Below are 15,015 nucleotides of genomic sequence, written 5' to 3'. Positions count from 1 at the left end.
TGCCTTGTGTCAGAATAATAAAAGCTGAGTGTACTAAAAGGCTGATAAGCCTGCCATGAAGAATTACATTGTTCAAAATTTTCTGTCTTAAAATAACACCTGTTGCATTACTGTCATGCTGGTAGTATAGAGTGTCTTGAGAGCTAGTAGAAAAAAAGAAAAAAAGGCAATTTTTCAGGCCGTTCAGGTCTGAGCTTTGGCAGCCTTGAATTTAGTATTGTCTCAGAGCCACTCTTATACAAAAGGACTTCGAGAAAGCACAGCTGTTCTGTATTTTTGGATATTAAAAATGGACAAAGTCACTTTTCAGTAATACTGCCATAGCCTCGAGGACCGAATGCAAAAAAACAAGTGCTCCTTCTGTTGGCAGGTGGGAAGTTCAATCCCTTAAAAAGCAAAATAAAAAATAATAAAATGGACGGTTGTGCCGATTCTGAGGGTAGCCTGCAATGAGGGTGAAGGGACAAGTACCCACAGCTGCCAGAGAAAATCACTGCTGGCAGTGTGTGCGTGTAAAGTGACAGCGCGCTTCCAGCAGCCCTTAAATGAGTGGTGGGGGGGAGAGGGGAAGTTCACCCCTGCTACCACAGTCATGCACAATGATCGCCTTTCTGGGTGCCGAGGTCACAGCTGCTGTCTGGAGATTACGTACAGAAGCACTCTTCTTCTCTGGAGAATGAGGTTTCCTGGAGGATTAAGCACAGGCTGAAAGCAGGAGGAGTTATTCAGGAGGGAGACAAAGACCATGAGCCCAGGGCTGTGACAGGCAACAGGGGCGGAAGACTGAGCAAGAACAGGACTGCCAGGAGTTGCTGCTTGGATGGGAGAGCCGCCAGCCTCCAGTTAGGGATCCTGAAGTGGTCCAGTTGTGGAGTGAAACCCACTGAGGGTCTGGCATGACCCTGCCTGCTGCATGACTTGAAGTGTTGCTTTCCCACTCATGCAGGAGGTGGATGAAGTCTGGAGGGCTCTGCCACCTCCTGCATCTGGACTAAAGTAATTTCTTGCTCTCAATCTCAAGCCCCATTTATTATTCAGAAATTGGGATCAATGCAGTAATCTGAACCCCCATGTAAAGGTACATATGCACTCCCCATCTGCTCAGAAAGTGATGCTTTTTGCATTTTCTTCTGTCACTGACGTGTTTCACCATGCCTTCTAAACCCAATGCTTTAGTGCTTCCTTCCTTCTTCCCTCTTCCTTCTTAGCTTTCTTTTTTATCTCCTTTTTTCTTTCTTATCCTACTATTTCACCTCTTGGGTACACACATTCCCAGGCAAGTATCCAGAATATCCTTCACCCACGTATCATGTGCCAGCACCTCTGTTTTGTGTAGGAAGGTCTTCTATATTTGAAGCCAGGGCCATCTGTCTCAATGCTAAAAAAAAAAAAAAAAAAAATTAAAAAAAAAAAAAACCTAGAACAGGTTTCTTGCAGTTTTCTGCAAGGGCAATAGCCATAGTTCTTCTGCATAACTGTAAAAGGAAAAATGCAACCGATTCTACAGTAATAATATCTGAAACTTCTAGTTATCAGTTCTAAAGTTAAGTCTTATTTCACCTACTGGATCAGATTTCCCACAGATCCCATATGCTGGCAACTTCTTTTTAGTGGCTTCAGAATCCTAGTGCTTTTTATAATCTGAAACAAATGAGCGCTGCATATAATGTAGGGAAGGAGAGGTGGAGGCAGAGGAGGCTGACAATGCATGCATTCAAACAAAGTGAAAGTGCAAGTGGGAAAAATCTGACTGTGTTGGTAGAGCTTGTCAGAGGGCGTTTCAGGCATATCATGTATTAGGAAATTTAGTTATTTTAAAAGCAAAAGAATGAAACTTCTTAAAAGGAGCAGAATTCCAAAAGGATGTTAATGAGTAAGTATTGGGTGCCAGTGTTTTAATGTAATGTCATAGTTGCTAGTTGTCCCTGCTATGTGGATACTTCCCAAGTGCAGTGTGAGTCTTAACCAAATCACATTTTAAACTCTATTTCTATTTGCCTCTCACTCTGTAAAATCCTCTCTAAAAAGAAGCATTGTCAAATAAATTGGTAAGAATTAAAATACTGCGGTTGTAGCTGAAAATAGTTCATGCTTTTGATGTTGCATTTAGTCACAAACAAAAATAAACAGGAAATCATACAAAAACTGTTGAGAGGAGAAACTCAGTGTGAGGTAGAAATGTAACCTGTGCTACTCACTTCTGGCCCTGGTTGATATATCATTAAGAGCAAAATGCTGAAGAGTGCTCCCTTGCAAGGAGGAACTGAAGCAACTTTGATTTTTTTTTTTTTTTTTTAATCACCAGTCTTGTGAAGAGTACTGATGACTGCCCACATCTGGTGAATTGGATTAGAATCTAATTAGCATGCAGAGTTTAGAAAACTTTTATAAAGTTTCAAAAATAATGTGAAAGAAATAGCTTATCTAAAAATTCAGAGAAGAATTACTGAAATGTTCCTCTGAGCATAACTTGAAAGTTGCTTTCCTGCTCCTTAATTATGTAGCTCACATGAATGGTAACCTATTTTATTTGTTAATATTTTCTGTTCAGATAATTGGTTAAGTTTAAAGATACCTGTAGTATCTAATTGACCCCTGTAGCTAAGAGTCCATCTGGAGATCTAGGCACATACTGAGGAAGATCAACAAAGTGATTTTGCTGTTGGTAAAAGCAATTTTTGTGGCCTAGTTTAATGGATCAAAAAGGATAATTCACCTGTCCTACATTTGTGAAGTACCTCAGCAAACACAAAAGGATAGTCTATTCAGTTTATGTACTTACTTTTTCAACGCTCTGTTGTAATGGCATGTTTCCGAGCAAAAATATACTTTCCTCCTTAATCTCATTCACTTACATATACATCAACTATTTGGTATAGCAAAGTGGTTAAATTCATGCTGAAATGTGGTCCAAAGGAGAAATGGAGGCAGAAACACCTTCTGTAATTCTTGCTGTAGAGGAATAGAAATTCTTTCCCCATGTCTCTAAATTTAGGGCTTACACCAGCACTGAGAAGCAGGATTTTTAAAAAATAAAATGTTGATTTGTGAAATAGAAATTACAAATATTTCAAGATGCAAATGGCTGCTTTTTTGTCTTCCTTCTTCATTGCAGTTCTGAGTGTCTGCTCAGCCTTAGGGGTGCAATCTCTTTTTCTGTGGGACTGCACAGGGCTTATTTACAGAGCATATCCATAACAGTGCTTCAACTTGCAGGGGTGGAAAGTAGAGCCCACTTTGTATTGGCAGTATATCTTTTGTATCCTGAAGAAAAAAATCTTAAACAATATTTATGAGAAAGGATCAGCATAACACTACCAAATGATTCAAACTGTGGAAAAATTACACCACACTTCTGTAGGGCATCCCACATACTTAGTTGCTATGTCTTGGCTTAGTTGGGATTCTTTTACATATACATATATCTATATATACACATACATATATATATATACATATATATAATTTTTTTTCTCTTTGATCTATTTAGAATAGAGATAAAATTCTGTCAACATCTGTAGTTATGTTACATTGCAGAGCATAGGCAGAAAGACAGGAGGAGTGTGTCTTCTGGGGAGAAAAGGGTTTTTAAGTATCCAGGCCCTTGAGTGTTTCTGGGCTTCTTGGCTTCAGTGGTACAATTCTGTGAGGAAGCCCCTCTGTAGGGCTATTTCTAGGCTATTCTACATAGGCTGTTTCTCCCTGGGATCAGCTTGTGCAGCAAGTCTGGGACCATGCAGGATCCATGTGGAAACTGCAGTGCTGTAGAATCATGGGTTCTGTCCAGCCAGTGCACTCTAGCTAGGATGCAGTAGGATGATGTGGGGAGGCATTTACTTCTTCTCTCACTCTGCTCTATGCCTGCTTGCATCACTCTCCTGATCTTGGTCGTGATGTAGCTGGTGGCCCAGCTCTTCACTATTTGGCATTCTCTGCTTTCCAGCCTTGATCTGAAAGGAATTTTCTGGTTTATGATCCTGATCCTCTCTCCAAGTGCAAATTTGAAAGCCATGGTACTTTTTTATTTAACATCTGTGTGTCTGAATAAATTCTGGGACTTTTGCATTTGGAGCAGAAAATTCACACTAGCAAATTTCTACCATTTCCTGAAAGGACTGAAAATTACCTCTGCCTTGATACCTGCAGCAAGATCCTCCAAGTCAGGGCAGTGTTTAGAAAGTAGCAAAAATAGTAATGATCCTTGAAATTGGTTTTGTTAGACTGAGTTAAAAGGACAGGAAGGGAAATGTATGGAGCTTGTCCTGCTTCATAGCACATCAATCTCTTGTGTGAGTGCCAGTAGTTTTGGGGTTTGGTTTTTTTCATGAGATTAATATAGAAGGCCAGAAACTATTTCTGCCTACAGGAGCAGGCATAGTATATCCTGCATTCTCTGTGTCTTCCTCCTCTGAGTGAATGCTGAAGCGTGAAGCATATTCTGAGATGTTTCTATGCTGTGCATTTGCACAGCAGAAAACAACGGTAGGTGGGATATTGGAAAAGCTAATAGCACTTACTCAATGTAGAGGTGAGAAGGTAGTTTTGTTTCAGCAAGATAGTGACTCATGATGCCAAAATGAATGTGATGAGGCTGGTTTATTTTAGCTTAGATATCACACATACCTGTTGAGGTCTGACATAAAGCAAGCGAACCCTCAGTAAGCATACTGTCAGAGTTCAATACCCTGTAGTGATCCAAGTTGTAAAAGCCTGCCTCATCACATGAGAGCACAGAGCACTCTTTCTGGGGCGCTTTGAAAGGAAGAGTGGTGCCTTTGTTGGCAGGGTGCTGCCCTGTGCCAGAACACCACAGCGGATGGCGGCATGTGCTCTGCATTCATCGTTGGTCTGAATCCAGTGATTCTGAAGAATAAATGAAATTTGAGAATGTTTCCTGGATTGGGGAATGCTATGATGAGGTCCCATTGGGTGTCAGCAACATGAAAGGCACTGCTTTACCCTGGTCTGAGTTTGTTCACTTCGTTTCTTCTTCACACCCCAAGATGCTGAAGAGAAATTCTGCAGGTGAGACATAGTATTTTTAAATACATGGAGGGCTTTTTTTTTTTTTCTCAGCTTTCTCTTTCCTTGGTTTAAATTCAAAGTTATGACACTGTTTTACCTGAAGTTTCTTTTAATAGACCTTCACTCCTAAGAAGCCTAAAATCTCATTGCTGAGTTTACTGGGGATATCTCTTACCACCTGTGGTGGGTTGACCCTAGCTGAACATTAAGTGCCCACCAAAACCACTGCCCTCCTCAACTGCGTAACGCAAGGAAAATGTAGCACAAGTCTCATGGGTTGAGATAAGCAAAATTATATGTGAATGGAGCTGAGATGTGTTTTCTTTCCTTTTCTGTATCAAGCTGTTGTGACATTTGATTCCAAAGGACTCATCTCAGAGTGGTTACAATCTGAAGTTCTCACTCCAGTGTGAATGAGAAAACCGGTCTCCATTTTGGTTTTTAATTCCTCTTTTCTCCTGCCTAGACTGTTTTGTTACTCTCACCCATCTGTTAATGACCTAATGAAGGCCTCTAAAGGGTTTCTTAAGTCCCTTCTCCTTTCACTTTGACATTAGACCTTCCTGTGGTAATATGTGGTGACCTTGTCTACTGTTTTGTTACCAAGTTGTGAAATGCCTCAGAGCCTGGGAAAACCATGTCCAACCTTTAAAGGCTGTGGTGCCAAATAATGTGTAGTCCTCTCCAGTCCTCTCTAGCCTGATTCCTTTGTGCCCCTGAACAAACACATTGAAAGTGAACCTGTGGCTACTGGAGACTATGAAAAAGCTTTGCAGGGAGTCAAGCTGGCAGAGCTGGTGCATCAGAGAAGAGTGTAAGTCACTAGGGGTCAGTCACTAGGGGCTGTAGATGCTCAGTGTTGCAGAGGACCTTGTGGGGAGAAGGGAGTGTCCCTACCGGAGGAGGAGGATGTCTACGGTCAGACCTCAGTCGCTGCTGCGCACTTGCCATATGGACACGGTGATGTGACAGTGCCAGCAGCTCTGTCACTGCGGTGGGGACCAGTGAGTGACGTGCCTCTCCTGCCAGGTTGTGCAGATCTGCACAGGCTGGCACTCTGCAGGAGGCAGCACGGTGCTGCGTGGGCCACTTGGCACGTGGCAGGGGATGGTTGAGAGCAAAGTGCTTGTGCACAGCAGACACTGTTGAGTATCTTGAGCTTTGCTGCAGAAGAAATCAAGGAGGAGAGATGGATCCTCATCCTCAGGAAAGTTTCCTGAAACAGAACAAAAGAGTCTGAACAAAGCAGAGATTTCTCCTACAAGACTCCTTCTGCAGGCTGCAACCCAGGCTTTTTTCTGAAGAGCTTTTATATCCACCTTACTTGCAAGCTGCCTGACTAGGATCTCATTGGCATTCTGCTTTTCTGCTGTAATCTTATGTTGTTAAGGAGTGTGATTTTTCTTCTCAGCTGTGCCACATATAGAAGATTACATAAATACTGTGGAAATTTTGGGAGAGGGAAAATGAAGAAGAAGACGAAGAAAAACCAAACCCAAACCACAAAACCCTTCCTCTAAGAAGCATTTTGTCTTTGTAATCTTATGTCTTCCTCACAGAGGAAATTGTTTAATGTAGGAGGAAGGCAGACATGCCTCTTTACCAAGAAAACCACAAACTGGCTTCCTAATGGTCCAACTGTGCTAATGAGCAATTACAGACAAACACACTGAGCTGAGGTAGATTTATTCTCCTGGCAGCTGTTTCCCAAAGATGGTTTGATGCAGCAGTGCTTTTTCCTCCTCTTCTGTGTTGAACTCATTTCCATCTCCTTCCTCTTGCCCTCTTTTCCTGGGTAAATAGAAATTCACTTTCTAGGTTGAAGCCATTTCACAAAGGTGATAGTTCTGAGGTTCAGCTCTCCTGTTAAACCAAAGGATAATTCCAGGATGGATGGAAGGGGGTTTTTTGTTCCTCCTTACAGCACAGTGCTTCAGTTTCTCATTTTCAAAACAGGTGTTTTCAACAATGTGTCCAGGATACAGGGGTAAAATTGAGCTTTGAATACAGGACCCTTTCTACTGGATTGCCGTGAATGTGTTCGAGTTCTGAAATCCTTGATGACAAGGACTGTGCAAGTGTTGAGGGCAGCCAGGCCAGCTCTCTGGGGGCAGCCCTGGGCTGCAGTTCAGTGCAAGCAGCGCACGGACACCGTGTTGCTCTTTGCAGTATCGAAAGACTGTCTTTTAAAGTCCGAAACCGATCAAATTATAAGATTTTATCGGTTGTGCTTCCTTCTTTACAGAAAGAGTGAAAATTTGTTAAATATGCTTGCAACTGGGGAAGGAGAGGAGGAATAATACTTCAAACAGCGCTGCTAAAAGCAGCCTGGGCTGCTTTTGTTTGGACTTGCAAAACGCAGCAGCTTAATGCCTCCATTGTATGCAGGGGGAAATATGCTAATTCAAAGCACATTTCCCATCAGAAGCCCTTTCAGGCCTGTCATCGCTGAGATATGAAGGATGATAAAGGCGGGAGCAGGGGAGGCCCGTGCTGTGGGAGCGCGGCTGCGGGCATTGTGCGCTGAATGCGGCTGCCGAGCCCGCTCACCCGTGAAGGCCCGGCCCGGGCGGGTTCCCATGGGCGCCGCCTGCCCCGGCCCGGGCCCCCCGCCAGGGCACGGGCCTGGGGCGGCCGCGGGGACGGGCCGGGGCCTGCGGCCACAGCGGGGACGGGCCGGGGCCTGCGGCCACAGCGTACAGGCACCGGCAACCAGCACCCATCCCGCAGCGCCGCGACCCGGGGTTTCTCTCTGGGTAACACAGACAGCTACCTTCTGTTCGCTTTAAGCGCAGTTTAAGCTGAAATAGCAGATTTTTCGTGACAAGGCTTCCATCGGTTCTTTTCCAAGTTGCTGATGCGTGCAGGGCAGTGGCGCTGAGCTCTCTCTGTAAAGAGACGCCTTCAACTCGGGAAATGGGGGATGCTGCAACTGGCAAGACTTTTTTTCTTCTCAGTTATGCAACAGAAGGGGGTCTGTGAAAAGCTAGTTAGTCTGTTACCATATCTATATGGTTATGTTTGAGGTTGAAATAAATGCATTCATCAGTGTTTGGTATGTATTAAATCTCTAAACACTAGTCTTTAAATACTGACTGATATGTATAAAAGGCTAGAGTTTGAGTTTTTTTCCTTCTCTCCTAAAGTTGTCAAAAGGTCTTTAAATGATGGGGTTTGTCCCAGGACCCTGTTGGTCCAGAGCTAGGGAGATGCTTAGTTTACTCAGGTATACATTTTCTGTCTTCCTTTAAACGTGTGTGTGTTGTTTTATTGTAGAGAATTTGGGCTTTAGTGAAATTGACGATCTGATAATGTTGCTATGATATTTGCTTGGAAACAGTTTGAAGTGGCAGTGAAAAATCAGTTATAGTTTGTTTGGCTCTACAAACCTGCAGTGTACTAATGGCAAATTAAACTAAGAAAATGGGCTTTTGATTGTGTTTGCAATCTGGTGGTGTTCTGTCTGCAATAGAAGTATGTACTGCACTTGAACACACAATTAGTTTCTGAGGACCATGGATGGAAGTAAGTGCTTATAAATACTGTTAAAGCTGTGGCTGCTCTTCAGTTTCTTCCCTGTACTAATAAACTCGTGAACAAGCGGTTTGGGCTGGGTGATTTTGGCTGAGCATGAAAATCTATGGTCTTTTTCTGCAACCTGTGGGCAAGTCTGCGAGCTGCAATGTGCCATGTTGAGCAACATGCCTTTGGTCACCTCCACCTACACTTGACGTAGTAGTTTTTTCCTACAGTGTTCTTCTTACAGACCACAGAAAACCTGACCACCTTAGTCAGAGCCTTGGGTGTTGTTTCTGCCTTGTGCTTTTCACTTGTTTTAATTTCAGGGTTTTTTTTTTTCAATATATACATCCCTTCTCCCTTTCCCTGGTTCCTCAGCTCCTTTCTTTTCCTCTCCAAATGGTGCATAAAGGTGGAGCAGATAATTGCATTTCAGGAATCAGTAGCAGTGAGATATATGGAAGATGTGTCTGTAGTACTACTGAAATCAGAAATGCCCGGGGCATTTTCAATAACTAATGTGAGGGTCTCCAGAGGAAGCACATAATGAGAATGCTTACTGTTTACACCTGGGAAGGTCCAAGCGCAAGAGAAATGGTTACAAATGTGCTGAAAGCCAGAGAGTAGAAATAAAATGGGATGGGAATGATACAAGGAACACATGAAGAAAATGGGATGCTAGATGAATTTCACTCCGAGTCATGACAAAGTGAAGAAATTAGTGTCTTTCAGCTGTTTAAAACAAGTGAATGTCACATTTGGAAAGAAACAGAAATGGGGATGTAAGTAGGCATTGCTCAAAAGAGAGTCTGGGTGGTTTTCAGGCAGCAGGAATGGAGGCCATTTCAGAGGCTGGGACCCTGCTCCTTCTGGAGAAGCTGCTCCTTCTGCACTGACTGCAGTGGGGCCCTGGCCATTGTGCAAGCCCTCCTTTGTGCCAAGCCTCAAAACCTGCCGGGCCACCGAACGGCTCTTTCGCCAAACACTGAAAGGCTCCAAGCTTGAGACACTTAAAAAATTAGGCAAGACAAAATGTTGGAAATACATACTCTAGGGGATAATCCTGCCCTGGCAAAGGATTTTACTTGACAGCCTATCTGGGAATCCAGGCTGAAAGCTGCTACTTTGTCCTTAACTCACCCTATAGCAGCACTTTTGTCTCCGAGCTCACTTTGTATGCAGGATCACCCACTGCTGAGGCTCCGCAAAAATTGAGGCGTGACATGATCCAGACGGAGCTCCAACCACACTCGTTGTTAGCAGGTTAAGTCATTCCTTGTTTACAAAGGTAGAGGGGTGGGGTTTTTTCTTTAATTGTGCTGAACTCCTTGAGTGCACACTTAGCTTTTTGTGGGCGCAAGTGAAAGACCTGTAGAACACTTGAGCGGTGTTGTTTGCTGTTCACAGCGGCGCTCTCAAAGGCTTTGCAAAGCGCAAAAGAACCGCTGCTTTCGACATGACTGGGATCCCAATCGCTGCAGCTGGAAAGAGGGGACTGGAAAAGCTAGAATGGAGAAGTTGCTTGGCACATATTTAGTCGATGAGTTAATTGGACACTCTCAACGTGGGACTTGTTAATGTCCTGCTGCTTTCCTAATGAGGATATCTGCTGTTGCAAAGAATACAGTGATTAATTGGGGACCGTTTCGTTAGTGTCTTAACTGAGGATTTCATGACTGGTGTCTTATATGTGAACAGAGACTACATTTGCAATTCAACAGGCAGTACAGCACTGCATGACAGAACTGGCCCAGGATCTTTCCAAAGTATAGTTTAATTACACTGGAATGAGAATTTTCTATCTTGGGGAAACAGTTACAGTCGTCGTGACTTACAAGGTGCTGAAACCTGAAACAGTGAACTTCAGTACCTCATACCAGTCATTATTGTGATGCTTTCTTTTATCTCAACATTTTGACTTTTGAGTTCAGTGGGCTTTTCAAAAAGGTGATGCGCAACTGCCCACAACAATCTATGAGTTGCTCTAGGAGCAATGTATGGCAGAGCCTGGGGCTGGTGGTGCTGGTTTTCCAACCCTGGATACTGAGATAAATGGGTGACAGTGCTCCCAAGGTGTGGTTTGCAGCTGTGCTGCAAACTCCAGCCTGATCTTGGCTAACTTGGTTCCTGGCCCTGAAACCTTGAGCTGCAGGAGTCTGTAGCAGTCTGTACTCTGAGATAGCTGTGCATTCACTATCAAACTGAATACCCATTGCATGACTCTGTAAATTAGTATGCATTCCTCACAGTGGTTCCAATGGTGCTCATATGGTTTACTGTTCAATAAAAATACATATATAATTGTATGCATTTTCTTCATATAAATATGAATATGCAGACATATGTGTTTTCTGCATGTGTACATACACAAACATATCTACGTCTGTAGTTTATGCATGGACTCCTTTGTGACATTCTAGGAGGATTCTTCATCCTTGTCCCTCCCCATGTGCACCCACTACGCAGTGTGAGGTACCCTTCTATTATGAGTGCCCCTGGTTTCTTTTTGGGGAGCTGTAGGCTTTTGCATTTCTTTTTATTTCCCTGCTTTTTCCATGCTTTGTGAAAAGACTGGACTGAAGCCAAGACTGAAGAACAAAACGAGCACTGAATAGATGAGAGATTGTAGGTGGGATGCTGAAGTCTATGCGAAGAGTGGGAGGGCAATTTTGAAAATCAGAACTGGATGTAAAGTTAACAGAGAATTGTCTGATTAAATCTGACTATGTGGAGCAAAAGGCTAAGTTTGTGTCAAGGCTGAACTCAGTGACATTTATTTATAGACAGAGAAAAAAAAAATCAACAGGTAGCCTCCCAATGCCAGTCCTGTGTCAAACTCTTGTGTTTTGAGATGGAGCAGCTGCATTAACAGGAGTATATTATAATGATACCTTTGCTGCCTTCTAAATTGCTGGCAGAAATAGCTCTTCTACAAGTACAAGAGGCACTTCTACTTGAGTGCTGGCAAGTGTGACATAAATATCTGGGATGCTATTTCAGTATGTCCAAGTATTCAGAAGCTCCAGTTAGTTTCCTGAGATGGCAGTAAGCTTTGACAACAGTATTGGAGAAGAGGGTTCACAGCAAAAGCTAAGTATGTTGGATTGTCTTCAAAGTGCAGAATTAAGGCCACAAAGACAAAAGACTTGAGCATATTTTTTTCCTGCTGCACTACAAGGCAGAGGCACGATAGCTGAGAATCTCCCCTCAGTTGTGATGGACAGACAGAGCAAAAAAAAGTGGTTATGTGTGCCAAAGTCAAAAACGCAGTCCTTAAAATTCTGGAGGAGCATTTGAAGTACTGTTGAAGGCTTCATGTACTAGTCATGTGTGTGAGGATCTTGCCACTGATGAAAAGAAAAATGTATGGAGATTGGGTAACTCAAAGGCTTGTTTTGCTACTTCATTGTAAAGTTCAGGCCTTTGAAACCTGCCATGCAGTACACTTGTACAAAACTGTGTCATAAAATTGTGGAGCTGGAGTAGAAGCTGAGGACAGCCACTGGAGCTGGAGCTCTGAACACTTGTCTAATGAAAGTTCCTCCCGGGGGAGATGCTAGGAAGTCTTTGCTTTCATATTCTTTATTTCCATGCACTTTCTACTAAATCGGCTCTGGTTTGTCACCATATTTTTTTCTGGCTTGCCAAAAGGATGGTGCTACTCCAGGCAACCTCACAGGAGAGGGATGCAAGAGGTGATATTGATTCTTAGTTTCAAATGTGTCGTATTTTGTTTTTCATTTTTATTGCCTTTCCTTAGAAGTCTTTGGAATGGTTGTGAGTCCTGTATTTTGTCTGTCAAGAGTTTTGAATTATTTTCCCCAGATTTTTTCTTTTTTAAATACAAGTTTCTAAAACCCAGGAAAATGTTACTAAGGCACTTAGATAAATGAAATCCATCACTTTTAAAAATTATTTCCTTCTGTGCTGTTGACTGCCTTTCATAAGTGGAAATGGAGCTCCCACCTGCTTAAGAAGACATCAACATTTTCTTTCATTTTGACTTTCATTATAGTTCTTCAGACTTTTTTCTTTGGTAGATTTCATATCTCTACAGCCATCTTTGAGACTAGAACTTGATGAGACCTAGCTACTGGGAAAGCCATACAGAACCATCTGCTCACTTTCTAAGGGATTTGTTTTTTTTCCTTTTGTGTTCCAGCTAAATGTTAGCTGTTGGTGTATGTTCTGGATCTGGGCTGTTTATTACCTTTGATTCTCAGCCGTGGCTGTAACTGTAGTGGTCCAGCTGGAAACAGGCAGGCTGGATAGAGAACTGTATGTACCCCAACAACTGAGTGTCATCTCCTTTGCCTGCTGCTCGTCACCAGGCGTTTAGCTTGGCAGCAGTCATTGACATCTTCACCAGGCTTTGTTAAGGGAGTCACAGCACTGGCATCTTCACACTGTTAAGGTTTGCTTACCCTCCTGGACTTAGCTCCATTGGTTAACTCGGTGATTTTCTTTGGCTGCAGAGATAACCACTATCCATGCTTAAGCCTTTATTTTTGCTCTTACAGAAATTTGAGACTGAGACCCCTAAGTGCAGTGCAGACTCATGTCTGTGTTTTATACTGTGGTATAAGTGCAGGGATTTTCCACTGTTATTTGTTAATTTGTATTCCATTTTCTTAGTAATCTAGTATATCTGAAAGAATGAACCCCAGTTTTTAATTTTTTGGGAAGTACTTGCAAGATGTATGACTGCTGCACAACTGAAAACTTGTCATGCTTTGATTTTATCCACATGGAAAGTTTGCCTGCTTTTGCATAAGTATTTGGATTGGGTTTTGTAAGCAAGTCTTTGGTAACTGGTTTAAAGCTGAACACAAGCAATACATTGCACCAAGTGGCTTCACGTGTATTTATTCTTTCTCTTAAATATAAAAAAAAAAAAATTAAAGTATTCTACAAGTTGTCTTTAAAATCAGTTGTTTGGACAATGTGTCAGTCTTGTTTGAGGGACAGTCTCTGTATTTTAACTTCTGAGTCTTGGATCTCATAGATAATCTCAAATTGCTCTTCAGCTATGTGAGAACACTCTTTATTACAGCTCTGTGAAGCCTTTGTAGAAATGGCAAGTGTGTATTCATCTCCTGAAAGCTTGTGAAGAATTTGCTGTAGCTTATGGTAGAGCTTCTCAGCCTGCAGGAATGTAAACTAGATTCAGTGACATTAAAGATAGATGTTCTAAAGGAACTGGCACACGAACAGAATAGGGATTCTAATGTATTTCTTAACTTCTGCAATTGTGCTATTTTAATATACTGAGCAAAATGATTAAATGTGTGGTTTGGGTTTTTTGGGGTTTTTTTATACTTAGATAAAATAGATTTAAGCCTTTTTTTTAAACTACTTTGCAGTAAATGTGACTTGGTCTGCAGTGCCTTCACATACTTTCCTCCACTGCTATTCATCCTGAGGTTTGGCAGTAGGCTCAGAGCTGTGCTTTAGCAGCAGAAACCCTTGCTGCTCAGCCCCTCTCCTCATTTTCACTTTTATCTTGTTCTGCAAAAACAAATTGCTGGGCCAAACTTCTCAAATGTAACTAGCTGCCTGCCCTGGTTGCTGGTTATCTAAATCAGCTTGGTCTGTACAAGCAGGCTTTTGCTGAATATCAGTCTTTAAAGTTTTGGGTTTTTAAAAAATTTTTCCCTTTGTGGCTTAATCTTGTGCTTTGTTGTCATAGGCATAAACTTGATGTCTCTCAGTCTCATCACATAATATGACAAGGATGTATCTGTTTAAGAGAGGGAACATTGAATGAGACAACTTGCTGGCTGAGATTAGTGCTTGAAGCACAAGATCAGCACCCATGTTAGCACCAGAGGAAATAGTACAGTTTGTTTTATTTGCTGTATTTTTCAGTGATGGTTTAAAAGTTTGAAAATCAAGAAATTACTTGGGATGATAAGTGCTTAAAACCTGTCATACATTGCAGCAATCCAGAAAATAAAACAAGGGAGGGGAGAGAATTTTACACTCATATATCACTTGAAGCTTTTAGAGGATGATTTAGTTGGTAGGATTAATGCTTTTGAACAGTTGGGCTTGATGACTTTTGAAGTGTTCAGTTCAGGTTCTTGTAAAGTTAATTCTGGTATTGTGCACTGATTTTTCATTGGCTGTTTGGGCAAGGGGTTATTCTGGGGAAACAGGTCAGGAAATAGTCTCCCAGCCTGTTAGTTTTGGGTTTCTGAAACATCACAAACTCTGAAGTCCTGAGCCTCCCTAAAATTCTGCTCACCAGTAGGAAAGCATGCAGCTGTTTGAAGGAGTAGGTCTCATTGGTAAAGAGGGAAGGGCTACAGTCGTGAGTTTCCTCCAGGGACAGTCTGTAATCCGAGGTTATGTCTAATGTATTTTCTGTTTAAATAAAGAAAATTCCAGATTATGTTTGTATTTTCCGTGTATTTATACTGATAAGTGCATCAATATTGCACCACTTGAAATTAGGTTATGAACAGGCCT

General features: G+C 42.2%; 1 protein-coding gene across 5 annotated transcripts in view; it reads left to right on the top strand.

Moving 5' to 3' along the window:
• The window catches only part of GPM6B (glycoprotein M6B), a 108,010-nt gene that overhangs the window by 58,327 nt on the left and 34,668 nt on the right, over positions 1–15,015 (top strand). For 2 of the 5 annotated variants that reach the window (XM_038141808.1, XM_038141788.1), the window contains exon 1: positions 4,989–5,025. The exons of the other annotated variants lie outside the window; for them this stretch is intronic. In XM_038141808.1, coding sequence (XP_037997736.1) covers positions 5,004–5,025 — 22 coding nt within the window. In that variant the 5' untranslated portion in view covers positions 4,989–5,003. Of the gene's footprint in view, positions 1–4,988; positions 5,026–15,015 lie in introns of those variants that run through there. 5 annotated transcript variants of the gene reach the window in all.

Source organism: Motacilla alba, chromosome 1 (genome assembly GCF_015832195.1).
Source record: "Motacilla alba alba isolate MOTALB_02 chromosome 1, Motacilla_alba_V1.0_pri, whole genome shotgun sequence".
Classification (NCBI taxonomy): domain Eukaryota; kingdom Metazoa; phylum Chordata; class Aves; order Passeriformes; family Motacillidae; genus Motacilla; species Motacilla alba.
The sequence above is the reverse complement of the archived record's forward strand: the minus strand, read 5'-3'. Positions and strand labels throughout refer to the sequence as shown.